Source organism: Cyphellophora europaea (genome assembly GCF_000365145.1).
Source record: "Cyphellophora europaea CBS 101466 unplaced genomic scaffold supercont1.5, whole genome shotgun sequence".
Lineage (NCBI taxonomy): Eukaryota > Fungi > Ascomycota > Eurotiomycetes > Chaetothyriales > Cyphellophoraceae > Cyphellophora > Cyphellophora europaea.
This window is the reverse complement of record NW_008481811.1, coordinates 1,083,930-1,111,514: the sequence shown is the minus strand read 5'-3', so window position 1 is coordinate 1,111,514 and position 27,585 is coordinate 1,083,930. Positions and strand designations below refer to the sequence as shown.

The 27,585-nt window shown below is 53.2% G+C and overlaps 11 protein-coding genes across 11 annotated transcripts; 5 read left to right on the top strand and 6 right to left on the bottom strand.

Annotated features, from left to right (window-relative positions):
* Window positions 1-967: 967 nt before the first annotated feature.
* On the bottom strand, window positions 968-3,517 carry HMPREF1541_05694 (uncharacterized protein; the record flags this gene model as incomplete). Its single annotated transcript, XM_008720033.1, has 1 exon — window positions 968-3,517. One exon carries the CDS (start codon window positions 3,515-3,517, stop codon window positions 968-970), a length of 2,550 nt encoding a protein of 849 aa, XP_008718255.1.
* An 886-nt stretch (window positions 3,518-4,403) lies between these two features.
* HMPREF1541_05693 (uncharacterized protein) lies at window positions 4,404-5,438 on the bottom strand (the record flags this gene model as incomplete). Its single annotated transcript, XM_008720032.1, has 1 exon — window positions 4,404-5,438. One exon carries the CDS (start codon window positions 5,436-5,438, stop codon window positions 4,404-4,406), a length of 1,035 nt encoding a protein of 344 aa, XP_008718254.1.
* Window positions 5,439-6,248: 810 nt separating this feature from the next.
* On the bottom strand, window positions 6,249-6,788 carry HMPREF1541_05692 (uncharacterized protein; the record flags this gene model as incomplete). The annotated part of the gene is made up of 3 exons (XM_008720031.1): window positions 6,249-6,392; window positions 6,634-6,673; window positions 6,733-6,788. The coding sequence occupies 3 exons, from the start codon at window positions 6,786-6,788 to the stop codon at window positions 6,249-6,251; spliced, it is 240 nt and encodes a 79-aa protein (XP_008718253.1).
* Window positions 6,789-7,400: 612 nt separating this feature from the next.
* On the top strand, window positions 7,401-8,978 carry HMPREF1541_05691 (uncharacterized protein; the record flags this gene model as incomplete). The annotated part of the gene is made up of 1 exon (XM_008720030.1): window positions 7,401-8,978. The coding sequence occupies one exon, from the start codon at window positions 7,401-7,403 to the stop codon at window positions 8,976-8,978; it is 1,578 nt and encodes a 525-aa protein (XP_008718252.1).
* Window positions 8,979-9,732: 754 nt separating this feature from the next.
* HMPREF1541_05690 (uncharacterized protein) lies at window positions 9,733-10,791 on the top strand (the record flags this gene model as incomplete). The annotated part of the gene is made up of 1 exon (XM_008720029.1): window positions 9,733-10,791. The coding sequence occupies one exon, from the start codon at window positions 9,733-9,735 to the stop codon at window positions 10,789-10,791; it is 1,059 nt and encodes a 352-aa protein (XP_008718251.1).
* Window positions 10,792-13,015: 2,224 nt separating this feature from the next.
* On the bottom strand, window positions 13,016-13,872 carry HMPREF1541_05689 (uncharacterized protein; the record flags this gene model as incomplete). Its single annotated transcript, XM_008720028.1, has 4 exons — window positions 13,016-13,379; window positions 13,431-13,507; window positions 13,560-13,602; window positions 13,649-13,872. The coding sequence occupies 4 exons, from the start codon at window positions 13,870-13,872 to the stop codon at window positions 13,016-13,018; spliced, it is 708 nt and encodes a 235-aa protein (XP_008718250.1).
* Window positions 13,873-14,274: 402 nt separating this feature from the next.
* On the top strand, window positions 14,275-15,921 carry HMPREF1541_05688 (T-complex protein 1 subunit epsilon; the record flags this gene model as incomplete). The annotated part of the gene is made up of 1 exon (XM_008720027.1): window positions 14,275-15,921. One exon carries the CDS (start codon window positions 14,275-14,277, stop codon window positions 15,919-15,921), a length of 1,647 nt encoding a protein of 548 aa, XP_008718249.1.
* Window positions 15,922-16,876: 955 nt separating this feature from the next.
* HMPREF1541_05687 (uncharacterized protein) lies at window positions 16,877-18,886 on the top strand (the record flags this gene model as incomplete). The annotated part of the gene is made up of 3 exons (XM_008720026.1): window positions 16,877-16,942; window positions 16,988-18,662; window positions 18,738-18,886. 3 exons carry the CDS (start codon window positions 16,877-16,879, stop codon window positions 18,884-18,886), a joined length of 1,890 nt encoding a protein of 629 aa, XP_008718248.1.
* A 431-nt stretch (window positions 18,887-19,317) lies between these two features.
* On the bottom strand, window positions 19,318-21,025 carry HMPREF1541_05686 (uncharacterized protein; the record flags this gene model as incomplete). The annotated part of the gene is made up of 2 exons (XM_008720025.1): window positions 19,318-20,924; window positions 20,974-21,025. 2 exons carry the CDS (start codon window positions 21,023-21,025, stop codon window positions 19,318-19,320), a joined length of 1,659 nt encoding a protein of 552 aa, XP_008718247.1.
* Window positions 21,026-22,045: 1,020 nt separating this feature from the next.
* On the top strand, window positions 22,046-22,490 carry HMPREF1541_05685 (uncharacterized protein; the record flags this gene model as incomplete). The annotated part of the gene is made up of 2 exons (XM_008720024.1): window positions 22,046-22,053; window positions 22,106-22,490. The coding sequence occupies 2 exons, from the start codon at window positions 22,046-22,048 to the stop codon at window positions 22,488-22,490; spliced, it is 393 nt and encodes a 130-aa protein (XP_008718246.1).
* Window positions 22,491-23,504: 1,014 nt separating this feature from the next.
* On the bottom strand, window positions 23,505-25,904 carry HMPREF1541_05684 (uncharacterized protein; the record flags this gene model as incomplete). The annotated part of the gene is made up of 1 exon (XM_008720023.1): window positions 23,505-25,904. The coding sequence occupies one exon, from the start codon at window positions 25,902-25,904 to the stop codon at window positions 23,505-23,507; it is 2,400 nt and encodes a 799-aa protein (XP_008718245.1).
* Between the last annotated feature and the right edge of the window lie 1,681 nt (window positions 25,905-27,585).

Here is a 27,585-nt window from a genome sequence, read left to right as displayed (position 1 = left end):
TCACCACGGATTTGAGTAGTGTCGACTGCATCGTCGTGATACGAACGAGGTTCATATACGTACAGCAACTGTCTCTCTGAGATGACAAACCCCAAATTTGCTATATCACAAAGTCACTTGTCTTGTAGGTAGTGTAGCGACCATACCGAAACCGAATCATGATAACACGAGGTCTCATGCCACGAGGAGACCGCGACGGCGCAAAAGGACCAATCGCAGCATGCAGAGGAGTTCAAGGACGAGCCCTGAAAAGCACATGGCCGAAGACGCTGGCAGGCTGGCAGGCTGGCAGATGGGACTTTTGGTCTCCGAGGATGCAGAAGAGAGACAGATCCAAGTATAGAGCTGCTAACGAGCCGAGGCGCGTGTTCAGCAAGCCATGCCAAGAGGCGTAACCCAGATGTGGCATGCTAAAGCGGGAGAGTGCCGTTCAAGAGGTGTGGCTTGCGTGGAAGCGCCGAGGACAGGAGTAACGCTGTGGCGTTTCAATGGGACGATGGTTGTAGCTGTCACCGTCACTCTCTGAGAACTCCAAGGTTCTGTCAAGCTTGATGCTCTTCAGCTCGAAGTCTTGCCCTCCCAATCGTGTGCGGGTGTCGAGCATGGATCGGTGGCGAGGGCCGGGCCTACACACGATCTGAAGGAGACGAAAGAAGTGTGGTGTGAAAAACGGAGGCTTATTCGCTGCTACTGAATGTAGCTGGTTACCAATCGCCGCCGTGGCCACAGCACGGGCCTGTAGCGTATCCCTGCTATCGACTGCGAGTATGTCGCTACATACTTGCGTTCCTGGTGTTTTGGCATCGCCTCGATAAAAGAAGGACTCCCTATAACACACACCCGATCCAGATGCAATGCCATTGGGGACACGCTAAAACGCTCATCAGAAATGCTGACATAGAAAATCCAAAGTGATCGTGAGTCTGTCCACGCGGGACAGTACTGCCACCTATCCCAGAACCCCCGCTTAGGTTGCTCGGAAGCCCAAGCTGCTGTTTCGTCCTCCCACAGGCAAAGGCAACATGCTCACCCGTTTCCCTCGTCCGCTGCCCATTACACTACCAGGTCTAGTAACAGTCTTCCTTGACAAGGGGCTGCTAGATGGTTCCGAGATGACTTGATCCAGTTCTTCGTCCAAGACCTCGCTCCTATTCTCCTGGTCAAGTTCAAGATCCGGAAGTACGGGCTCGTCCATACTGCCTCGAGAGTCCAAACGCGCGTTAATGGAGGACATGCGAGAAGCAATCGACTGTCCACGACTCCTATTAAGCGCAGAGGGAGGCCTCGGCGTTGGTATTGCACTTATGCTGGACTTCTGACTACTGTGCATGGCCAGCGATGATGGCGATCGAATGGTTCCTGGATGAGGCGCAGAAACATTTCGGTTGCGGTGATACGGCGGAGGGTCTAAAATGCCGCCCGCGCGGTTTCCACCAACTGGGGACGCCACCCGCTCGGCGAAGGACTTGTATTGATTCTCTCGATGCGCTGTAACAGGTGCCGGTGAAGACGAAGACTCGCGTCCCAACGGGCTACGAAGCGGAAGTGCGGTTGTGGAAGAGATAGACCGGGGCGTGTACGCTTTGCGGTACGGGGTAGGGCTAGTTGTGTTTCGGTATGTAGGAGCCAGTGTGGAATCGGCCGTCTTGACTGTCGAGCTCCAGCGAGGCTTATTCACAAGCGGCGACGGGGACGGTCTCTTGACCTCGTTCTTCGGTGGGATGTACAATCCTTGACGATAGACAGATGGAGGTCCTGGCGCAGGAGAGGCTCCTCTCCGTGGCAGTTGCGAAACTGACTGGGTAGACGAGGGCGTGGTTGGCCGGCGATGATGAGGGAGGAGCGAGGACCTTCGGTTCGCTGAAGCCAAAGGCGGCGGGCGGCTTGAGGAAGATGCTCTGGGTTTGGAGTAGCCATTCAATCCATACTTGGGCGTTTGTTTGCCCGAGGTGTGGTTTGAAAAGTCGATTGATGATGCCGGCGAGCTCCCTGGGGTGCCCGCCATAGTTGCACTAGACAGCGATCGATCCGCCGAGACAATGCTTGAGATAGACTCCCGAAGTCTCGAATTCTGTCGTGACGTGACAGGCTCAAGAAAGTTTTCGAGCTCTTCCATTGTGTCCGTGAGTTCTCTCATTCTTGACGAGAGGTCTTTGTGTAAGCGAAGGATCTCTCCGTTAACAGTCAGACGATCTTTCAAACCCTTTTGAATGATGCCCAAGACTCTTAAGATGGCGGGACCGTAGTGCATCTTTTTGGCTTCGAAGCTTTCGACTCGCTTCGCCAGCGTTGCAGGGTTTGATCTCTGATAGCCCTCGTTTATTGCTTCTTGAACTTTCAAAACGCTGCGCTCCACGGACTCACACATCTTCTGCGCTTGCCGGGCTGCATTTCGGAAGACAATTACCCACCGGTCCTCACTCAGCTCACGCCGCAGAGTATCGGCTTCCTTGGATAGCTCACCCCAGTTACGCTCCAAACGGTCTTTCTTCTCGTCGAGCTCACTACAGGCGCTGGGGAAGACCTTCTCGGCCCGGGTCTGGAATGAAGATAAGCGCATGGGCAGGAAGTCCAGCGAAGCGCGTAATGGTTGCATGCGAGCAAATAGTGCAAGGAGCATTGAATCATCCTGTGCGTTTTCGATAATTGGAGATCCCAGAGGCGAGCCCTCAAGGGCTGGCACGATACCGAAACCTGCGCTGGACGGTGCTTTGTTCGCCTTTGGCTCGTCGACCAAGTTCTCCAGCTCGTTCAGGTCGACATTTTGAAGTTGTGGCTCCGGTTGTGATTCGGACATGTGAGCTGTGTGACGCTTTTCTTCCATATCGAAGACCAGCTGACTCAAGGCATCCATCTCGGCGCCAACTTCGGCCAGAATGGTAGACCATAACTCTTCCCACTCCATCGCCAGTTCGACCTGCTTCTTGACTTTCTTCACATGTTTCCTGACTCTGTCCCAGCCGTCCAGGACGATTTCCATCTGTTCAACAACAGATTGCAGATCTTCGGGCTTGACATCGGCGATATCCTGGCGGGTTTGCAGTTCTTCGATCGAAACAACGTAGACGTTGACCAGGTTCTCAAATTTGTTTATTGTTTTTTCCACGTCGTCTAGACCGTCCCTTCCGGCGGCGGCGGCCCACTCAACATCTTCGTCGGCATCAAGAGCCTCGAGGACTTTCAAAGCTTTTTTTGTCCACAGTTGGATCTGATCGGCTGCGCCGTTGAGGGTCTTGACAGCTTTCCTAGAGGAGGGCAGCGATTTGATGCTAGCACCCAGCGTCTCGGCGGAAGGAAGGTTCATTGATGCGAGGCTTGCGATTTGGGTGCTGAAGGAAGCACGGGAGAAAGAGTAGACCGAGTTGCTCCGAGAGAGCGCCTCGGGAATGACGAAGGAGCCCGCATCGCTGCTGGGGCCTGATGAAGCCGACGCTGAGTCTCGATGTAATGTGAATTCGCGGGTGGGCGTCGGGACCAGAAGTTGGTGTAGATCGAGTTCGCTCTGGAATTCCGCCATTGCCTCGCCAGTAGCGAAGCTCAGACCCAGGGCGGCGGATTGAGGAGACTAACGCGATGTGAAACCATTCGTGGTCGATCTGCTCAAATAATGATATAGCTATGAATTACCATGAGCGCGGGTTGGTGTGTCGAGGTTCAGTGGGGATGGAGTGGTGTTTGTGCCAGGCGGCCGAAGTTCTGTTTCGGAGGCAGACCCCGTGACTTCAAGCGCCGAAGCGAACACTCGGTATCAAGCCTGTGAAAGTCGCAAACTCGCAGGGAGATTGGACGGCCGTTGTGCCTAACTAGATTGCCTACTGATCAACAACCGGGTCTGCTTAGCAGGGCGCTGGTTTAACGGGCGAAGGAGAGCGCGTTTTAAGTTGACTAGGCTCCCAGCAGCGACGGATTAGGCATGGGCATTGGTGGGATAACTTGTCCACCTCATCATTGTGCAGCTTCCAAACACTGGGTAGCAGGGATGTCGCGTTCGCGTCGACTACCGCTGCGTTTCACCGTACTGAACAGCAAGAAAAACATTTTATTTCTCCTGCGCAATGCTGGATCGCCGGGCTAGGACCCATGGATTGCTACAATGCATTCAATTAATATAGTCATATTCCCATTCGAGACACTGATCAAAAATGTGGTAATGATGAAGGATACTGCCTCAATCATTGCTATTGCAGCTCTACTGTACACGCGTTCCTGCAGCATGCAGGGTTTGCTTTACCTCAGAGTCCCTTGTGTTCGGCCTGTCCTACACTATGGCCATACTGCATCTCCCAATATGGTTCTTTCCGCCTAAGAAGTGGAGAAGATAAAGCGCTCGAGAATTTTTGCTGGTTTGACAGGACAACTGCAGGACCAGACCAAAAGACCAACTGGAAAGTAGTCGATGTTGCTCAAATAACCTCTTCACGCTCCCAGCCCTTGGAACGCAAATGCTCGATACCCTTGCCTGGATGCGGCTTGCTCTGATCTTTGTATTCGCTGACGAATGGGTTGGGATCTTTGGTCTGGTCCAAGTTGCCCAAGGTATGGTGGATCTCGCGGTGCTTTGCTTCATCGGCTCGGACGTAGTAGAGCAGATCTTTCATCGACTGATGACCCTTGGGCATCTCCCAGTACTTGATGGCAATCTCAGGCGCCTCGAGATCTTCCCAACCAGGTAGCAGCCCCTTCTCCATATCTTCAATAGCGAGAGTGTAAGTCTTAGTAGCTTCCTCCTCAAGGTAGCCAACGAAGCGATGACAAGTCCTCGGAGATACTAGATAGGCCAAGAAGAATCCGTTGCTGAAGACACCTTGTGCTCCGAGAATCATCATCTTCATGAACCACCCCGGCTTGGCCATCTGGAGGAAGGTGAGGAGATGCATCCGCTCGTTGTAGGCGTCTTCAAGGAGTGTTTCAATCCAGCCATTGTCGCGCTTCATCTTTCGCAGACTGTGAAAGTGTCGCAACATACCGGCCATCATCCCAGGCACGCCAGCCACTGTCTCAAGGAAGATAAATCGTATGAGCCATTTGCGTTCTGTCATCACATACGGCTTGTTTGGGTCGTGGCGGTATCCGGTCGCAAGATCTGTGGCCCATCGTAGAAGGCGAACCGTATTGTATGCAGCCCAGTCCGAAACCGTTCGTGGCTCGCGGTGTGCAATCTCAACGCTCTTGAGCTGTTCCTCGGTGACGGCTGGATGAGGCCACGAGGCAGGGGTCGTCTTGATGTGCGGGAGATTCTTGGGCGGGGGGAAGAAGTCAAGCTGTGACTTGCGTGAAGTTGAGAACTGGCGTGACGAATGGATAGTCACAGGCTTGAGGAGGGCATGGCTGGATCGCAGGCCAACATTGGCGGTTGCTGTTGGTGCTATACCTCTGCAAGCTGTCTTTGTGAGGTTGGCTGTCAATGAGGCAGAGAAGATCGTGCGTGATGTGTTCATGGCAATATCGTGTGAGTAACGAGTCACTTGATGTTCGAAGCTGTAGGAGTGGCGTGGTGAGCAGGTCAGACTACGGCACGCAGCGAGGCATCAATAAATACGTGTGTCACCACGGGGCAGGTCAAAGCTGCGCGGAGACATTGTGACTACCATGTGAGTGAATACGATTTGGTCGGAGTGGCAGGAGTTCAATCTTCGCGAAGTCATGCGCAAGTCAGCTAAATTTGGCAAGGGAGCATTGGAGACGGTTGCAACTGCGGCTGACAAAGGTAAAGTAACACACTGTAACCCGCAGAACTGACTGGGTTACTACTCCTGTACTCCCGGTTTACAGGTCGTTCTAGACGCGAGATCCTGGCCTTTTCGGTGTCGGTTGGAAGCTTATGAGATGGTGCACGACTTGGATCGCACAGGAGCGGAACAGCTACCTCGTAAACAGCAGTGACACGGGATGAAGTTCTCAAGAATGATTCCATCGGCATTACGATACTGTATTGTGACCAATCCGCGGCGGAGGAAACCGGAAGTTGTGCTGACAGCAATGAACGACCACCCGGGTGAAATCGCGCAGGCGCAAGGCTGTGTGAGGCAAACCAGAAACAGCTCAAGAGCCATCATAGACACGCTGGCACTTAAACTTGCTCAATGACCTGTCCAATTGGGGGTGCCGAAACACATCGTCGACTTCATTGATGACTCCACGGACGTTAAAAAAAATAAACAGGGGCGTAGTACTCTGATGTGCTTGGAAACGAGGAATATGCATGCTGACTGTACGTGCTGCTGCGAATGCATCGTATTGAACCTACTTCATGCATCGAAGCCCTGTTCTCCATCTTTAGTCGAAGTCTCTTTCCAGTCAAGCTTGACGACTTGTGCCGCGGAGGGCCCCTGGTTCAGATCCTGCTTGAGCTTTTCCAAGGAGGATTCATCACCTTGAGCTTCGCCTTGTACCTACACACGAGTCAGTCGGAAGTATGGCCCAGGGGCTCGCTCAGCACTCGCCTTGCCATCACTGGTATTCTTAACCCATCCCTAGGAGTGTACGTCAGCGAAGATTTTCACTGTCCCTCTGTCAATCGCTTGCAGTCGTCTGGTCTGCGGGCCGTGCTTCAGATCCTTCACTCCCTCAGATGTCGAAAGGCCATCGGTGATGAGGACTGGTGTATTGACGTAGTTACAGACAATTGCTTACCGTAATGCCATATTTATTGGCTTGTGTTTGTGTGAAGTCTCTGGGGGTGTCACATTAGTATACGCTTAGCATTAGTGTGCCTCGCGGTCCCAGTCATACCTGAAGAATACACCCTGGACTTTTCCATGGGCGGTGAAAGAGATGCGTTTAGACATGACTGCAGCAATCTTGTGGATCCTCTGGACTTGTCGTTGCAATCGTTAGAGCAGAACGCTTCGTTGCGGCAGACCACACGTCAACCCTACCCATGTATGACGCCACAAACGCGGAGACGGGAGCGGAATTGAAGCTCGTAAACGCGACTAAAAGGTCGTGCCTTGGCGCTAGTCTTGAACTGTACAAATCAATACTCCGTACGCCTCTGCCAAAAGAGCCGCATCACGTCGTCACAAGGTCAAGATTCCTGCATTCCTCACATCGGACTTGCTCATGTCAGTCGAAATACGAGGGGAAATGTTGCACATGTGAGTCTCTGTGCCTTGCTTTATTGCCCAGCAACCTGGAAGCTGCGACGAAGAATGTTCTGAACCCTGCGGGCTGCGGCGTGCCAGAACTCGGTTGTTCGGGTGCGGGCGATCGTGCCCCCTTTTCATTTCCTTCGAGAACGACCTTCCAATCTCACATCACCACAGTAATTGTTCAGCACTTCCAACCACCCTCTTTTTCACTTGATGAGCAACTTGTTCTCTTGCCTTGTAATTCTTGAATCCTGTTGAAGATATCCTTTCCGCGCGTTGACGGCCTGTTAGTCCCATACCCCACCCTCCATGGCTGCGGAGCTCCAGCTGGCCAATGCGACCTCTCACACGTCCACTTCTTCCTCGCCGAATCTCCTGCCAACGCCTATATCCTCATGCTTCTCAGAAAGTCGATCAGTGTCCGGTATCTCCTCGATATCTAGTCAGTCCAACGCGTCGGACCCCCGAAGATCCGTGTCGGGGTCGACATCGAGACGACGTGGCTATGTCCGCCCTCAAGGAGCCAATTTCGCCCATTCGGCACAGCAAAGAGAAAGTGTCATGAGCCTCGGCAGCATTGCACATCTTCAATACTATTTTGCTCGTACAGGCTTGCTCGATGGCAAAGGTGGTCAGATGGCGAAGAAGAAGAAGAATGGCGAGTACGACATACCCAAGATCTCTGACAGACCCGAGTCCGAGTCCCCCCTCGATGAGGAAGTCCAGATGATGTGGGAAGCAATGCAAGAAGATGGTGAAGACATCATGCTACCACCAACTGTGTCCACCTACAGTCACCGACAGCAAATCATCACCCCTTTACCAGATCAAAAATCTTTGAAGCGAGAGTTGGTCGAGGCCCTTGAGAACTCGCTTCAAGCGATAGAGGCATGTGAGAGGACGGCGGAGTCGGATGAAGCCCCAACACAAGGCTTTCACGAAGTTCAAGGTCTCCATGTCCTCGATACCACTACTCTAGCCATCAAGGCAGCCCGAGATTACTATACACAGCATCCAAATCCTGAGCGACTTAGTGCCGTGCGGCCTGTGCAGCAGCTGCGAAAAGAGCTTTACTCGGTACTCGAAGTGCTGAAGAAGTGTGCGGCAAGAAATTTCGTGGGAGGCTTCAAGGAAGATGAGCGGCTGGCAGTATTGATTTGGGTCAGCGATGTTGGCATGATGATCGACCAAGAGGCCAAGCTTGAAGAGAAGGAGAAGAAAGAGCGGAAAGACTGGGGCTGGATGGAAGATGCAAAATGGGCTGGGAACGAAACTGGTCGCGACCTGAATTTCCTGCACTTCCTCTTCAAGAAAGCAAAGGTCGACCTACCGTCCGATGCGGTCCCTCCCGGGCCCGAGTTCTTCAGAAGCCTAGCTGATGGACGTGACCTAAATCGTATGCACAATGTTGCGGTGAAGGAGTCGAAACGGCAGTTCAATCTTATCGACTCCTGGCATGAGGACACTGCGAAGCCTTACCGTCGAGCCGACAATCTGCGATTCTGGGTCAAAGCAGCAGAGTTGAGATGGGAGGTCAAGCTCAAGTTCGATGTCATGGGCGTAGCCAATCAGAAAGAAGACGACGCTGTGTGGGATTCCTTCGAAGCTGCTATTCGCTCCTGGGCCCAACATGTTCGCGCTGAGCTCACCAAAGATTGGAACGGTGAAGAGGAACGGAGGTTACATGCCAGAGCTAAGAGCCTGGCTTTAGCCTCCCCCATGGGCAGCCCCGCAAAAAGGCACGCGGCGAAGATGGGCAGAGATCTGATGGCAACAGGCAGTCCTGGGCCCAGCCCATCCTCGAGCACCGCGAGCTTGAATGCGGCCGTCAATCCGGAAAGCGAGGAGATCCCGCCTGTACCTCCCATTCCAACCGACAAGGTTTAAGGAATGAGCAGCGACGGGCAGGATTCCAATTAATGTGGCATGATTTTCAGCGGATACCCATTTCATGGACAGTATTATTTTAGTAGCACAGCTATACTTGCTTAGAGCAGCGAGGGTACGCCTCTGGCACAGCATTTACTTACTAGTATATTGGTGTTGTATAGATATAGGTACCATGTCGATAGCGTCATCAGAGACATTCGAGGATGTCCTAAGTGAGGATCAAAGTACAACATCTCTTAGGTCCGTACGTATTCGTATGCCAGTGCAAAACCCGACGCCTTTTCCCGCGGACCTCGGCACCCACCGTCAGGCGGCCAGAAGGCAACCTTCTCCGCCTGCATCTTCAACTTCAATAATTTCGTGATCGAATGCCGACATTGCGATGAGCACGTTGCGAGGCGCGTGACAGCTTGTTATGTGATCGACATTATCAGTACTTCAGTCCTGGTGAACGGCATTTCTTCACAGCCTCGGTTATAGCCTGTACTGCCATAGGTAGCATAGTATACGCGAGCGGTTAGCATTGCAGCAGCTAGATTCATCTTCACGCTTTCAGTACAAAAAGTATGCTCTGGAGTGGTCTTAGTTCGAATCAGTGTCTCCTTTTGAGCTGTACACCAATCGTTCATTGGGGTCCGATTGCCTCACGAGCATTTCGCTACGCATGAAATATATTCGCAACAGACCCACTACCATACTAGTGGTGTCTCTCAACCGCCACCTTCTTCGATATCCCAGACCATTGACCACCATGCCAACCACCCCATTCGAACCCCCGATCGACAACACGACCTCCTCAACACCGTCCGACCCAACCTTCCGCACCTACAACCCAGCCGCAGCCCAAACCTACCTAACCCACCGCCCAACCTACCCCGCCCGCCTCCTCACGTACATCCTCACCCACCACACCGCAACATCCAGCCCCTTAACCCCCAACCCTCTCACTACCCTCGTCGACATCGGCTGCGGCCCCGGCACCGCCACGCACCAGCTCGCCCCCACCTTCCAGCGCGCCTACGGCCTAGACCCAGGCGCGAGCATGATCGCCGTTGCGCGCGCAGCACCCCCACAGCAGGCCGACACGCACACGGCGCCGCCGCCACGCGCCAAATCCGGCGCTGCGGTCGTCTTCGCGGTCAGCTCGGCCGAGGAGCTGGACGAGACGTTGACGCAGCCGCAGCCGCCCCTGGATGTGCGCGCGGGCAGCGTGGATCTGATCACGGCGGCGACGGCGGCGCACTGGTTCGACATGCGGCGCTTCTATTCGGCGGCGGCGCGGATGCTGCGGCCGGGTGGTACGCTGGCGATGTGGTGCACGGGGGGCTGGTACTGCGATGTGCGGCGGACGCCGAATGGGGAGCGGTGTAGGGAGGTGATGCATCGGTTTGAGAGGGAGACGATGCGGCCGTGGGCGCAGGAGGGCAATCGGGTGTGTAGTGGGTTGTATGAGGAGTTGGGCTTGCCGTGGGAGGTGGGTGTGGGCGAGGAGTGGGAGAGGAACGGGTATGTGTGGAGGACGTGGAATCGGGAGGGCGAGATCGAGCAGGGAGGTGACGGGGACGGATGGCTGATGCCTAGGGACGTGAGCTGGGAGGAGGCGAGGGCGATGCTGGGGACTGCGAGTGTGGTGAGTCGTTGGAGGGAGCAGCATGGGGAGTCGGCGGAGGATGGGAGGATTAAGGATTGCGTGGACGCGTTTCTCGATGAGCTGCGGGATGTGATGCGGGCGGGTGGCGGAGAGGTCCCACAGGTCATCAAAGGAGGGCTGTCGGTTGGGCTGGTGTTGCTCAAGAAGAAGGCAAGATAATGCATTGCACTCCGTGCCAATTCGACAGAGTAATGCGGCACTAGCAGATTTGCTTCCTTGTATCGGGTCCTTCTCAAAACTACGACGTTAATTATGTGATGGCAAGTGAGCAGTCGTTTGTACACCATTCTCATTTCTTTTTGAGCAATCTATGGCTCCTGTACTATTCGTCTATACTAGATCGCATCATGTTGCCCATTGCGTAAGGAGCACGACACGACTGCGAGTATTGACGTTGTAAGCTCGCTACACTGCAGGAACAAGGCTCTCACCTTTGCATTGCACCAGGCGTCCGCTATTCCTTCAAGCCATTGTACCAGAGCTGTTCAATTCATCCTCACGGGACATTCTACCGGTCCCACGGTGTGATACCATGTCAGGCGCCCATACCTCAGGCTCATCGAGGACCGAACCTGGATGTTGGGTGGCGCAAGGTAGTGATAGCCACTTGCAGATGGCATGCCTGATGTGTTTTCAGTAAGGCATGCTCAAAGGCTATCAGAGGGAACGTACGTCTTTCTGTCAATCTTGACGTCCATGATGCGTGCTCCATGCATCTGTTCTTTGGTACCTTCGAAATTGATCGTATAATTTCTGCCCGAAAACGGCTTCTCGAGGTTTTCAGCACGTCCAAACATGTGCTGCATCATGATCTCGTTGTCACTCTGGCGCAAGGAGCATCCACATGAGAAGTGCTCATCCGGATCCCACGCCATGGTCAGGCGTTGCATTTTGGGAGACTTCTCGATCAGCCTTAAGAGTACGTCGCGGTTCAGGTCCGAGTTAATCAGACCGATGACTGTTAAGTTCGACAGGGAGTACTCTAGGACGCCGTGCGACAAAACTGGCTCTTGCTCAGACACCTCTTCAACAAACAACTGGCGTATAGAAGGGATGTTGGTAAGGAAGTAAACGTGCGCCATGTTGGGTATTCGCTGGACATGTACTGTGCGGAGCTTCGAGAGTGGAGTGCCTTCCTGCCCTTGGTGGTCGTGCGTATAACAGATGAGATCTATCGCCGAGCCGAGGCAGGTGACATCGGATAATTTGAGCGATTGAAGGTTTGGAAGCAGACTCAGAAGCAAAACGAAGCAACGGCCAGATGAGCACTGAGGCTCATTTTCGACCTCGTCACCCCATATCGTGCTCGAGATGCTGTTAAACCAGGCGTCGTGATCTTCATTTGGGAGAAACTTGCATCCTTCGAGGACCTTTTTCCCTCCAAGCCAGAAGCCCAGTAAATCCCAGTTATCGCCATCTTCATCGCAGAACACCATATTGTACGGGTTCACGTTTCCGTACTCAAGATGGCGAACGTAATGAGCTCTTTCTGGGTCGTTGGTAAGTTCGTACAAGGCTCTTAAGGGGCCTGGAGACATGAATTCGAGGGCCAAATCATAGCATAGCAGAAGGACTCACTGCAACAACGTCAGTTCAGCTTCAAGCACATGGGACACGGGCGTGCAGGAAATACGGGCCGTCAACAAGCTCTGAAGGTCTCCAGCTGTTCGCGTAAAGGTGCTCTCAAAGCTCAGCACTCACCAGTCGATAACCCACCCATCAGCTTCGTTGTCGAGATGTTGGTCGTCAATCACAAGGCAGGCGTAGTGCCGCATGTAGTATTGGTGCTTATGAAGTCGCAACGAGAGCAGGGCGTGTATGCGTCTGTTGCAACGACCGAAGGCTACAATCTCATCAGGGCCGAGGACTGCGAAAATCTCGCTAAGGATATCATCGTGCAGAGCATTAAACTGTGGTGATGGCATTGTTTAGTCGAAGGATAGAATACCTATGTTAGAAGATGCGAACTTAAGATGGGTAGAACAGGCCGGTGGAAAACGACTTGTGTGACTAGTGAAGGGTAAAGTGAAGTGCAGTGTTGATGTACCTGCGTAAAGGCTGTCAACTCGTTACTTCAGATTGAATGCTCATACGCGTGCCTTCCGCTTGAGCATGCCATTCCCACTTCTTAAGTGGTCTCGGCGAGGCAGCTGCAAATGGTGCCCTTGATATCACAGATCGATGCCTGAAGCTGTTCGTGTCTCTGCGGTGAGATCTTGCAACTACAAAACTCCAGTATTCGAGCTTCGAACTACAAGACCTGGCCTTGGTCCCGTAGCTGGTGTTCTTTTGATAACCCACCTGACTGACATTCAGTCTGCATTCGTGAACTTTCTGAATGAAATTAGCTGAGTCTAACCATATCGACGAGGGTCTTTTCGGCTTACAAATGTTGTTCGTAAAACTTTAGCATCGGCCGCGGACAATGCGCATAGACTTGGTTCATCGAGACTTTGGTCTTCTTGCCATTTTGCCAGTTGATGAATACGACGAGCTGGCCGGTGTTGACATCTTTTTCGATGTGCGTGATGGCGTGCACGTGCTTTTCCCAGTCGGATTCGCGGGGCAGCCAGGTGCCTGTGGCGTCGGAACCGTCACTTGTCCGTTGGCGCTTGTTGGGGCCAGGGCTGTCAGAAGCGGTCCGCTTAAGGTCACCAGTAACCTTTGACTTCTTCAGGCTCTTGTCCGGCACACTGGGATCGTGGCCAATCTTCTCATGGTATTTGCTGAGGATCTCTCTAGCATCCCTGCCGATGACTGAGTAGGTAGCACCTTGACGACAGTTCACTCGAGCTTACGGCAGCAGGTTCTCTTGTGGCTCAAATGTGTTGTCTGATTCTGGGTAGCCCACCCATTTGATCTCGTATTTGACATTCTTTGCCAGCGTGAGCAGATATCCAAAGCGTATAAGCAGTTGTTTTACTGACCTTGCCCTTGCCTTTGTGTGATACTATACTCTCGACTTGATACCTGTTTATGGTTAGGTACCATCTTCCAGAATAATGTGCATACACACGCTTCCTCGTCGTCATCGTCGTCGTCTGAACTGTCTGAGTTGTCGTCCAAAGCAGTGCCATTCACTGGTTTGCCCTCGATGTCACTAGGCTTGGGAAGTACCTCATCATGAGCCAAGTCGCTAGCATCCGAGAGGTCGCTGTTCTCATCTGCTGCGCCGTGTAAGCAAGCAATGCGCGTACGGCCAACGCGGAGCGCATCGAACTCACATGTTACCTTGGGCATGGTCGCGTTGTGCGTCGCGCAATTGTGGGCGTGGTCGCGCAGACACGTCGGCGATTGGTGGGCATCAAGATAGTGACGATTCACCGCTGCCGCAGCGAGGCGCACAACGGGATTGCTGGTGAGGTCAGTTGAACGGAGGTGGCTGGATCAGCGGGACGGGGCAGTTGATGCTAGCGCGAACGCGGAGCAGAGTCTTGGCGACTGCGGATGCGATTCTCAGAATTTATTTCAGGCTGCTGTCAAGCACAAGGAAGTCGACATCAACGAGAGAGCATATCAGTCACTCGCGGCGGACGATCTGTGGCATCAAGGCTCTTTAGTTCCCTGTATCTACGCTCAACCGCTTCCGCTCAGTCTTCCCAATCTCGAACGCTCCCACCGCGGGGCACACTACCACCCACCATGGCGATGCAACTCGACATGTCCAATGCGCAGGTGATGAAGGATGAGTCCGGCCGCCCCTTCATTGTGGTACGAGACCAAGGGAAGAAGACACGCACGCACGGCAATGATGCTATCAAGCAACACATCACGGCAGCCCGCACAGTGGCTAGTATTGTGCGGACTTCATTAGGTCCCAAAGGCCTTGACAAGATTCTTATCAGCCCAGATGGCGACATCACCGTCACAAACGACGGTGCTACGATCCTTGGTCAGATGGAAATCACAAATCATGCGGCCAGGCTGCTCGTCGAACTCTCCAAATCGCAAGATGATGAGATTGGTGATGGTACTACTGGGGTGGTCGTTCTGGCTGCTGCTCTACTGGATCAAGCGGCCGATCTCATGGACAAGGGCATTCACCCGATCCGCATCGCCGACGGCTACGATCAGGCATGTGAGGTTGCAGTCGCTCAGCTTGAGAAAGTCAGCGACCGCCTACCATTCTCAAAGGACGATCAAGAGAATTTGATGAAGGTGGCCAAGACGAGTTTGGGCAGCAAAATCGTGACAAAGGCGCATGACCAGTTTGCGAAGATCGCTGTGGATGCAGTCATGTCCGTCGCCGACCTGGAACGCAAGGATGTCGACTTCGAGCTCATCAAGGTGGACGGAAAGGCCGGAGGTTCACTCGAGGACAGCTTATTAGTCAAGGGTGTGATTGTCGACAAGGATTTCTCTCATCCGCAAATGCCGGATGAAGTCAAGGACGCCCGACTTGCCATCCTCACCTGCCCGTTTGAGCCTCCTAAACCCAAGACAAAACACAAGCTTGACATTTCATCAGTGGAGGAATTCAAGAAGTTGCAGCAGTATGAACGGAACAAGTTCACCGAAATGATTGAGCAGATCAAGGACACCGGCGCCAATGTCGTCATTTGCCAATGGGGTTTCGACGACGAGGCAAACCACCTCCTACTTCAGAACAAGTTGCCTGCCGTTCGGTGGGTAGGAGGGCCTGAGATTGAGCTCATCGCTATTGCTACCAACGGCCGCATCGTTCCTCGATTTGAGGATCTGAGCGCGGAGAAGCTGGGAAAGGCCGGTATCGTTCGCGAAATGAGCTTCGGTACGACAAGAGAAAAGATGCTGGTGATTGAGGAGTGTGCCAACACCCGTGCAGTTACAGTATTTGTGCGCGGAAGCAACAAAATGATCATTGACGAGGCCAAGCGGTCACTGCACGATGCGCTGTGCGTGGTCCGCAATCTGGTACGCGACAACCGCATCGTATATGGCGGTGGCGCATCCGAGATCGCGTGCTCGGTCGCTGTGGAGGATGCGGCGGTCAAGAGTCCTGGCCTGGAACAGTATGCCATGCGAGCATTTGCCGACGCGCTGGACGCAGTCCCTATGGCTTTGGCTGAAAATTCCGGCCTCAGTCCGATCGAAACCCTAGCAGAGCTCAAATCATGTCAAGTACGCGAAAAAAATGGCCGTCTGGGAGTGGACTGTATGCAGACAGGCTCCAACGATATGAGGCAGCACTTTGTCATTGAGCCGTTGATCTCGAAGCGGTCGCAGCTATTGCTGGCGACGCAGCTGTGTCGGATGCTGCTGAAGATTAACAATGTCATCATAGCGGGCGACGATCAGAGTGAATTTTGAGGGCATGAAACGTGATTGACGAGCATATCATTAACAAGAGTCACATTGATACCCGAGGCAAGTCCGGTGGAAGCGAGATAGAACCAGTGTTGGCACTGCTCACGCGGCTGGGCTGGTATGGAGTACAGTAGATATGAAAATCAAGACCCTTTCGTGACCATCTAGGGTTTCGCAATGAGGCTATATCCCCTCGCTGTTGGGCTTTCCAGAAGCAGGTCATCGTGGAGGTCTGTGTCGTATTTAATAGATGACTGGGCGCGCAGACCCGATGTTGCTCTCGACCCGCCCTGGCGTTGATGCTGAAACTTGAAGCCCCTGAGCGGAAGGGGCCCACTGCGAGGTTACTCCAAGTTCGAAACAAGCCAGACCGAGTTCGGGCTAGCGCATCGGAATCAGTCAGGGCCCGAATCTGCGCTCGTCGGTCTCCTTCGCAATCTGCGCCCCATCCTCTGCCGTTCCTGTTCCTGGCGTTCCTTACGCAACCTCGTCTGCGGCTTCACGCTTCTGTCCCTCTCTTCTCCTGCCTTTTGCATCTGCCTTTTCAGTTCAGGACCAGCTCTTGATAGCAAGCTGCTGTCTGCTCAGTCACTCCTTTGTTGCATACCATCTGGTTGACCTATTGTGCAAAGGTCCAGCCCCCATCGATCCACATTCCTTTGTTTTCCCAGCCTCTCCGGCTCTCCGGTCATCCTGCACCCGTCGGCCGTTTCAACCAGACTCGCTTCCAGAATCCTCCTCACCGACTTGACTGAAACCATCACAATGAGCCACAGTGCTTGAGAGAGATCCGGAGGTATTCATCAATCAGCGCAACGTCCGCATGAATTGATCACCACTCACTACTACACATCGTCAGGCAATCGAGCTGGTCTCTTGTGTCTTGACTGACGGCTGAGCCGTCCACTACACACACTCGCTAGCATAGTCGCTGCTACGAAGCAGCCACCCCTACAGCATGTTTGGTTGTGGGAAGAGAGAGAAATTCGGTGAGGTCCACGATGAGCAGAAATGGGACTATGTTGTATGTACACACGGCCGCATCATCACTCGCAACTAACGGTAGCAGAATCTCGACGACTTCAAGTCCAAGTCATGTTGGACCGGTTTTGGTTACGCTTACCTGTTGATCATGCTACTTGTATCCATCTCGATTTACGTTGTCGACTCCTTCGTTGCCGTCAACCTCCTCGCCTTCAACCGATGGGCAGGTCAAATCGAGCCCGCCATTCCCTTCACAATTTCCCGCTGGATTTTCGCTGGATGCATCATACTCTCCTTCGTCCTCTTGATCGAGAGATGGATCCGAGCAATCAGAGTCATGAAGCAAGGAGGCGTGGCCAAAAGCTACCTCGACCCACTCGCTGTACGCCTGCAGTCTATCCGATGGACCCAGGCCGGTCGCGGCTACCGCAGATTTCTAGTCTTCGCCGAATTGACGAAAAGTCGAAAGGGTGCCGACTACGTTGCCCTGTTCTCATACTTCTCCTTCGAAGCTGCCATCCGCATCATATTTGCAGAGGGTCCCCGCGTTGTCATCAACGGTATTACTTTGTACTCCGTCACAAAGCTGAATTTCATTCCCACCGGCGACCATGCAGCAGAGGACGGAACGTCGCCAGTTGCACAATTCTTCATCAACATCGGCGCTATGGCTGAGAAGGACAAACTACAAGCTACTGTCTTGTTTGGCATGTTGTGGACCTGTGTCATCTGGATTCTGGCCGCGATCTCGCTTGCCGTGTCAGTTGTTCTCTACCTGCTGTTCCTCTGGCATCACATTCCCAGTGAGGCTGGCGGACTCAAGAACTACTGCCGCATCAAGATTAATAAACGAATGGAAAGAGTGGTCAAGGTCAAGGTCGACAAAGCCTTGAAGAAAGAGAATGAGATTCGAGCTCGAGAAGAAGCCAAAGCTGCAAGAGCCGGCGTGAAGAAACAGCCTACTCTCCCAGATATCAGCAAAGGCGGTGATGGAGATTCCATGATGCCGCTCTCTCGCACGACCACCTTGACCACCCTTCCGGAATACGAGTCAAGGCCACCTACGGCACAAGGGGGCAACGCTCCCCCTCTCCCTCCGTTTCCCCCCAACAACAGACCGGGCCCTCAGCGAGTCATGACACATCAGTCAGATACTTCGGTAGCAAGCTTCAGCTCCAATGCTCCTCTGATGAGCTCCGCAAGTGATATGGGCTACACAGACGGATCGCCTGTGCCCACGCCGGGACCCTTTGGTCGTCCTCCGTTGTCGAATAGAGGTATGACCAATACACCTCGCCCATTCAACAATGGTCCCCCGCGACCAGGCACCGCTCAGGGTAGCGCCTACCCGCTCGAGCCTCTGGTTAGACCAGGCACCGGCATGAGCAACGGTCCGCGCCGCACCTCGAACGAGTCGGTGGGTCCGTATGGTACCGACAGACCTATGGGCGAACGACTGCCATCATGGGACAGAAATGGCGATCTGCCAGGGCGCCGGACACCAGCAGCTAATCCTTATATTCCTCCTATTATGGAAGCGCAAAACGGTAGGAATTCACCCGCAATGGGTGGGCCTCCCCGTCGCTTCTCACCTCCTACACAGCCTCCATCTCGCGGACCGATGGATAGATCATTTACCCCAACGGGCGGCCCACCACCTATGGGCCCTCCCGAACGATCATACACGCCCTTCAATGGCGGCCCACCCCGTGGTGCTCCTGAAAGGTCCTACACTCCTGTTGGTGGCCCTCCACTAGCACGTGTCCAGACCGCTGAGGAGTTTGGCGCCTACCGCGCCTTTACGCCTGAACCAGCTCCTATGGGGCGGAACGAAGGCCTGCCCTATAATGCCTATGGAGCTAACAGATACGGGCCAGGACCGGCTGGTGGGCGCCCACCTCAGCCTGGACCTGGTTATCCATCAGACAGACATCCCCCACGACGGCAGAGCAGCGAAGTGCGGGATATCATAGACTCGTACTGAGAGCCCGACATCAAGGAATGTATGAATAATGATTAGTGTAAAGAAAGCGCCAAGCAGAATACAGACTCCAAATTTCACCGGATATCTTTCTTCCTGATCTCGCATGCTCTGCTGCCTGTGTTAACTTCAACTTGACTCATGCCGAAAACATTCCGCAGCCAGATCGACTAGCGCGTGTATGCCATCGCTAACTACATCGGGTTGTGCCTTGTAAGTATAAAGGTCGCAACTCTCGCAATAATTGGTGCCGTGTATCAATCCTAATCAAGAATCCCAAGAGGCAAAACTTTGATGTCCGTAGATAAACGTCCATCCAGCTTCATTTTGTCTCAAAGATAGGAGGGCAATTACAATGAGAGTGAGGTGTCCGTCGGGAAATCTTTCTATTCACTTTTGAGCAACCCACCCCGCCCGCAGTCTACATGTGTAACCTACGAAGCAACAGCGGCGGCGCTCCTGAAAAGTCTCAACGCCCCTTCTTCCCCAGCGTCAGCGTACCCATCCGCGTCCTCCCCATTGACACCTTCATCGTCGTCCATCTCCGCCGTGCCTTCTTGCCCACCACCCAGCTGCATCTGCCCAAACAAACTCCCGAAGAACTCTCGCCTCCCTTCGTCCGTCCACGTGCTCCGATCCTCGGCTGCCATGAAGTTCTGCAGCTTCTCGTGCACCGTGTAGCGCAGCTTGCGGCCCTTGCTGGCCTTGGTGTCGACGGACTTGCGGATTTTCGGGTTTTTAGACGTCGGGAGGACGGAGGAGGGGAGGGATGTGGACGAGACGGCGGCGGCGTTGGTGCGGGATGCGATCAGCGCGGTGAGGAGGGACTGGTAGAAGGGGCTGTCGTCGTAGGTGTGGGGCGCTGGGGTGGAGCTGGAGGCGAGCTTGGGGAGGGAGGTGGCGAGGTAGGTTTGGAGGACGGAGGAGATGGTGGTTTCGGAGGAGGCGGAGGCGGAGGTGAGGGCGGAGCGTGAGGCTGAGGGGGCGACTGCTGGGCGGGTGCGCGTGTACCAGTGGTTGAGGGTTGAGTGTCGCGCTGGTAGGCTGGCGGACTCGAGCTCTTGGGAGTGGGTGGAGAGTGAGGAGAGTGGTGTCGATGAGGAGGGCTCTAGCGCTGAGATCTTGCGCTTTTTGGGGTTGGGCTGCGTGGATTCTCTGTGCGATAGGATGTCGCAGCGGATGGCATCAATTGTGGTCCATAATGACAATGCGGCAGCCTCAGCGCTGACCGCGGCCGAGCCAAGATCGCCGTCCTCATCTTCGGGGATGGCCATGTCATTCGAGAGAGTGAGGGCTTTTTGAAGCTTGATGCGGGAGTCCAGAAGGCGGTCGAAAGCCGTCTGCTGCTGCTGCACTGCGGCGCCTTTGCGAGCGCGATCGGCAGCTGACACCGAAAGTGATGATACAACAGCAGACTCGGAGGTTTCTGCCTTGTTGATTGCTCGGAGCTTCTCTCTGCCTTGCAACGAATTGGCGGGCCGATCATCGTCAGAACGTTCGGATTCAGATACATCTGATTCTTCCGACCCATCGACGTCCATTTCTTCGTCTGTAGACTGCTCGTCTGATCGGTCGTCACCTTCTGAATCTGAGTCGAGGTCCATGTCTCTTATACCATTCACAGGTGTTTTTGCCGATGTTCCAGGGCGACGTCGTGGTGGATTGACTGCGCCGTCAAGCTCGTCCCCAGTTTCGTCCTCTGATTCCTCTCCTTCCGCGGGCTCTGAAATGCTGTCATCTGTATCGTTCCTCTCCAAGTTCGCTAGGCCTGAGCGTTCTTTCGTGTTACTTGTCGCAAACGGGTCCTCATCGTCGTCTTCTTCGTCGGGTGCGAATGGATTATCATTGTCGTCCTCTAGATCGGCACGGCTCACAGCAACGCCACTATATTTCTTGTCGAGTTTCATTTGATCCGCTTTGCGTAATTTGCTTCTCCCAACCGACTCATAGTGCTCTCGGCCTCCGACTTGAGGCACATCACTGTCACTGCTCTCATCCTCGTCGTCCTGCTGGTGGAATGGGTCGTCTTCTGGATCGATATCTAGCAATGTCAGTCATTCAACCAGATCGTGGGCTGTGGTCGAAAATACCTTGCGCTCGGCGCTTCTCGATATCCTTAGCGCGCTTCTTCAAGGCCGACATGGCGAGAGACTGCGGTTCAGGTGGCTGTGAAATGGGCGCATCAATTGCTTGAAGTCGCCGCAAGAAATTATTTGAGATTCGCCGCAAATTACCATTTTCGATCTCACCATCACGTGAGCTCGCTGGTTGTTGTCATTTTTGGTTTCCAAGAACTTTGACAGGATATGCGGGGACTGATAATCAACTTCAAGCTCTTCCAACGTCCTCCAATACTGGATGCACTGATCACACGCGTGCTACTGGCTTCGCCGCATTGAGAAAGTCTAGCTCTGTGCGAATGTATGATGGTGCGTATCAACAACAGTTATTCTGACACCCTGCACACGACCAGCTGTCTGCGTGCTTCGGCGCCAGAGAGGTCTTCGTTCCCTTGACTATTGCCACAACTGCCTGAGAACAGCCCAAGGGTAACCTTGCTTAGCGGCAGAGCATGATAACTGTCCTCCCACGGGTTCCATCGCTATTTGTGAGATCCCTCAAATGGCCTTGCCCACTTCCTTTTGGTCGCATCGACTTGAATAATGCGTCGTCCCTTTGGTAGGTGGCTCAGCGTCAATAATGTGTGTGGAATCATGCTTTCTGAATGCTACACCATTATCAGAGCCTGTGGCATTTGGGACATCGGTGAGAACTTTAATGGAGCACTCACGGACACTGGTGTTCAGACTTCTACCGTGGAGATTTAGATGCATTCGCATCGTTGGCATTGTTGGGATCAACTTTATGACTGCTAGAGCTTGCTGTCCCATTCGGCCGCCGTTTTCGTTTGCCATGAACACTCTAGATCTTGGTATGGACAGGACTTTCTGGGCTTTGGATAAATGAAGCTGCATGAGCCAGATACATTGGGAAGAATATGATGGAGGACTACAGTGGAGGCTAAGGCGATGGCCCAGTAGCCCGTTCCCATTGCTAGCCCAATGGGAACGGGAAGCGGCTCCACACAACTCAATCTGGTGCGATGGGGGGCACCGGTCGGCTCATCTTCGCACTGGAAGAGGTCTGCCAGATCAATTGAAGATGCCTGAGTAAGCTATACACATGCTGGTGATGAACATTGTGTTAAGTTGATGATTATAGGTACAATCACTGGTTCAAGCTCGCTCTACGGCTCGTGGAGCCAGAGGGCTCCTTTTCGTTCTTCTCGCTCTTCCCGGGCTACACTTCGGAGGCAGAGTCCTTGGGCCCCCCTGCTGGCGGTTACGCCCCCCAGCCGCCGAAGCCGGACCTGGTACCTGAACCTGAACCCATGGAGGGGGTGTGTGGTGACGATGTCTGGGAAGGTGTAAGCGTTGACGTTGACGTTGCTGCGCAAGTGGCTTCGTCTTCTGCTTGCTCCGACCCAGCATCCTCTCCCACTCCACTCACTTCACAGGGGAAGGTGAAGGCCTGGGGAGGAAAGCGGAAGCGGCTGGAGAAGATCGGCGAAGACGAAGACAAAGAGAATCGCGCCTTGAAGCGCTAGCATTGCTCGGCTTTAAAGCCATTTGAAACACCAAAAAACTTTGAAAAATTGAAAAAGACGGGATGAAAAAGGGGGGGCTTGGAATCTCATGACGACCTCGTCGTCGATCCGATGCGAATAAATGCCTTGCAATGGTGCGATACTGTCACTGCCTTCCAGCGTGGCTCGACCAACAACTGAACCAATGCAGATCTACGAACCGCCCGGCATACCCTTTATTCGTCGACACTCGAGAGCAACAGATCAGTATCGAGTGATGACTCGTCTGTCAGAAAGAGCCTTCTGTGAACTTACGCAGCAGTCTTGTATTCGCCCCCTATACCCAGAATGGTGCCTACTCCAATGCCGGGCACTGCCATTGGCTTCGAGGCCATCGCAAAGGAGAATGTCACACTCTCTGGCACACATCTTCCCTCTTCGTCATTTGCCTTACAATTTACGTGGATTGGCTGGCCAAGATTTTCCAAATCACAACACGTACCAGCCCACTCCACCTACGAGACTACGAGATCCATGAGACGACGATATTTACGAGACGATGATATCGCCAACGCAGAATCCTTGAGGGAAATGAGACGACAAGGTCAAACAGACGACATGTACTGCGAATCTACCGAAAAATCATCATTTTTTGAATTACTTTGACGCAAAAAAGCAAGCTCTTGGACAACCCGAGCTGTATGACCAGGGGTAATTAGTACGGACCGAACCCCGCATGTATCTTGAAGGAAGAATTAGCGAACAGCAGAGCAGGTTTGAAAATGCATCATGAAGAGAATTGTTGCTATGATCATTCATTAGACACGTCGTCGAAAGGCTCACCAGCACACCCCTGACCCTGAGAGACACAATGCGATGAGCTAGTCTCAGAGCACCTTCCTTTCTTTGACAAGTTCACTATGACTGCCACCATATTCGTGGTGGTGCATCAGGAGCGCATCTATGCCGTTTGTGCACAGACTGATGATTGTGTGGTGTTAATCAGCTTCGCGACTCTTGTTAGCCCATCATGGCCTATGCCTCCTCCTCGGGTTCATTGGGAATTTTGTGGAGGATAAGCCCGTGCACGTTCTGTGGAAGAGCAGATCTGCCTCCTTCACCCTTGAAAAGGACCAGTCCTCGCAGCTGCTCGTTGAGCTGGTCATTGGGCGTCCAGGTGCAAGGGATTCCCAAGTCCCAGCAGTTTGTGCAGAGGTCGCTACGATTGTCGGACTGCACACAACGGTGTGTTCTGTTACCGGTTGCTTTGGAGATGCATTGACAGAGGTCACACATCGTTCTCGGTGAACCCGGACCCGAGCCCAGTTTCTGAGGACGATACCCCTGCCAACCTGTGACTGTCGATAGATGCTGCGCGCCGGCGGCCTTGAGTTCGCTCTCGATCACGGCCTCACGCTTTCGCTTTGGCAGATCGCGCGGCAGTCCCGGACCGAAGATTTCCTTGAAGGAGAAAGTCTGGGTGAAACTGTCGAAATGCAGCTGGTGAACACGAGCAATTCCGTAGTCGGAAATCCAATTCTCTTGCTCCGACCAATCCTGTGGCAGCCGCTCTTGCATCAGATATCGGTAGAGACCCATTGCTTGGGAGTGACGCGTAAGAGAGCCACGTTGTCTTGGGTTCTTGAGCTCCTTGAAAGTTGAAGATTGCATGCAGAATTCGCACCAGTTGCCGCGCTCGTCTTGATATTCAAAGTACACACCGACTGCTGCAGCTTGCTTGTGGTCATTCCATATCTCGAGATCTTGCAGACGTGCCCAGGAAGATACGTGAGGCTGTCCATCCAGCCGAATCTCAATTCGTGGATAGACAAGAGTGCCTTCCTTGATGTTGATATTCGCTTTCCTCAAAGCTTCCTTGGAGGACAGGAACTGGAACAAGAGCCGGTCGTTGGTCGCTTTTGAACCAAGCTCTAACAGTTCGTAATAGCCATTGGTCTTGCCCTTCTTTTCTCTGACTCGAACTCTCCGAGGATGCGAATAGAAAGCTGTCAACTTGTCGGGAATGTCAATACGAGTCCAGATACTGCGCTCGTTGGATGCCTCTTCGCTGAGGGGTGTGCTGACATTCAAACCATGCGACGCATCAAAACCGTCACGAAAGACGGCTCCTGGCCAACCGGTCAAGACCTGCACGCTGTCACTAAGGAGCTTGTGACGGTAAGCCGCGAGGAAGAAAGCTCTGTACTTAACAGCCTTGATTTTGTCCAGCTCCACATCACGGCTGCGAGAATCTTCTTCAGGAGTCGTCTCGAATATGGTATTGGTGATAACCCAAGGTGCCCAGGTTTGAAGAAGGTTGTTGAACAGTTGCTCTGCAATCGTTTGGTCAACGGCGGAGCTCAAAATGCAGAGTACAAAATGTTCCTTGACATTCGCCTTCCTCGCCATGCGGTAGTGGGTCTTCTCTAGATCATAGGTGGACTGTGGATCGCCGTGCTTAACATGATCATCGATTCTCTTTGCAATAACCGTACCTTTTCCGACTCGCAAGACTGGTTTCAGAGCAGGGTCGTCGATGAAGGATGAGTATCGATTGACGTAGATTCCCCCTTGTTGGCAGTCTTTTGCATCCTGGAAGCTGCTCAAATCTGACTGTACGAAGTCTGGTTTGTTGAGGATTCCGTAGGATCCAGCTTTCTCGCAGCCTTCGATGATGCGGCTAATGAGCTTGTTGCGTTGGGCGGTGTTCGATATGGTCTTCTTAACATCATCACCCATATCCACTTCTGGTTGTTGCTCATTCCAGGCGACAAGTTGAGCTTCGATGGCTTTGCCAAGCTGTGAGGATTGACCGGGTACCATGTTGCGAAGCCTCGCAGTATCAATGTGGTCTTCCATCGTCACAATTTCATTGTAGCGCAATTCTCCGTAGTAGATAGCTTCGTTGACCTGAATGCAATGCGGAGGCACCCAGTGCTCCTGGTCACGCGCTGGAATAGAGACTTGCAGCCATTCGACGCCGCTCTGCACGGACTTTTTCAAGACCTTGCCTTCGTCACCAATGCGGAGATCGACATGCTGGCCTCTTGAATTATCGAGGTACGCCTGCAAAGCTTTGTAAGGCTTGCCAATCTTTCCAGGGCGGACTGGACCGAATGCACTTCGAGGAAGTGGCCCACGAAGTTCGTCTCTTACGGGTGGGTTGCGGAGGCGATCAGTAAAATCGGTAGCAGAAGATACCTGGAGAGATGCAAGTCGACTGGCCAGGTTTTGGGACACTGGCTGAGCGGACTGGGTTCGCCGATGTTGCGAACTTTGGGAGGTAGTTCGCGAGGAGGGGGTGCGGCCGCTCAAGCCGGTACTTCCAATAATCTGTGGATTATCGGCGACCGAACTTGAACGTTGATGCTGTGGGCAACGACCGGAGCCGGACTGCCGGCGACTGCCAGGTGTAGACGCGTGGGTGGAGGACATCTTGCGAAACCTAGCTGGAGTAGTTAAGATATTCTGGGATTCAGGAGATGTAGGAGCGTGAGCATTATTCTGAAGGCAGTAGTCCTAAATAAATAGCCTTGTTATAGAAGATTGTTCGTTTTTCATGCGCCATCAAGCTTTCACCAGCTTGCCTTTGTACCACGTTGGTGGCAACTCCAACCATCACGAGAATGAAGTGACAAGCAGGTGAAAGGCAGATGACCAACAAGCGACAGACCGCTGAAAGTCTTGGTGATGGACCGCCGTAGACGCTGTGAGCATATTTTGCTTGATCAGAGACTTCCAGCGAGCACGGAAGACTTACGTTGTCGAACCATATGATGATCTTGAAGTCGTTGGAGTAGATAGATGATCAATCCCTAGTCTTTCGCTGTGCCGTTGTTGGCTGTGAACAGCTCGAACGATGTCACACTCTGCGTTCAGATGGCTGCCTCGTCCATGGCGTCCGTAAAACCAGTGCAGCGAGCTTTTCGCCCTTATAAAGCAGCATCAAAATAAAGATACTTTGCTTCGTGATAGAACTTGAGCCAGTAGGTTGTTGCATAATATAGCTCCACTGTCCCGGTCGATCGTAATCATCTGTACTCACAATACGCAATTCCCGCCATCACGTCTACGTTCGCTTCCACATATCGCGTGCAATGCCAGTGGCCGACAAAGGTTGCCGGACAGGGCTCAAAGATATCACAAGCCGCCTACTAGGAGCAAGGCTTGCTCCAGACCAAAGGCCATACCACTGACAGCATGTAAAAATCCCAGCCCTGCCTGCGTTCGAGTGCAAGGCCTGGCTATGGAAGGTATCGAGAAGTGGAGTCTCTGCATGGGCGTTATTCCGTGCAGTCTGTCAACCCCTGGTGCACCAGCTCAACTCCCACACCGCACTTTTCCCTTGCAGCTTATGTGGATGCTGTGTGGACATCTATTCCCGCCACCGCTAGGCGAGAATGTTGGACCATTGGTTTGGCGTCTCCCCACCGTGAAACACGCGGTTGCTCCCGCGAAGTGTGCTCGAGTCCAGCATACCGACACTCGTGCAAATATCGGGGTGCTGGTAGGGAGATACTTGACCGAAACGCAGTTGTGGGAGATATTTGCGCTTCCCCAGAACTTGAGCTGAGTGCTCATGGCTCGTTCGGATCCATAGACTATCATACTTATCCTGTCTCCTACGTAAGGAAGAGCAGCGCTAGCTTGACGAATTCCAGGCGGCTCACACTATCTTTCGAAAAGTTCAGGAATGAATTACTGAGGGGCGGATGTGGTGATAGACAACTCCACGACTCATTCATCGAGGGAGAAAAGTATGTCCTCATGTGGAAAGTCGTAAACCTTGGTCTAAGTGAAAGAACCAAGAGACGGAGTGCGACCAGTGTTGCCGTCTATATAAGATATTTGGGGGCGGCTCAGACCAATGGTACGATCTGGACTGGCTGACAAACTTTCGCATCAGCGGAGCCGCGGGCTAATTCACCTAAGTAAATAGTGAGGAATCTATGTTTTTGGTATCGTATATATGTAGACCTATAGCCGGATCAAAAATGTGCGCGTTGGACCTGTCTCACCCTGCAAGCGCAACCATTAGGACTACCCAGATGTGCAGCAAGTACCAGAGTCTATTCAATATGCCCCCCATTGTAGCGATCGGTCAGCGGGCTCGTTG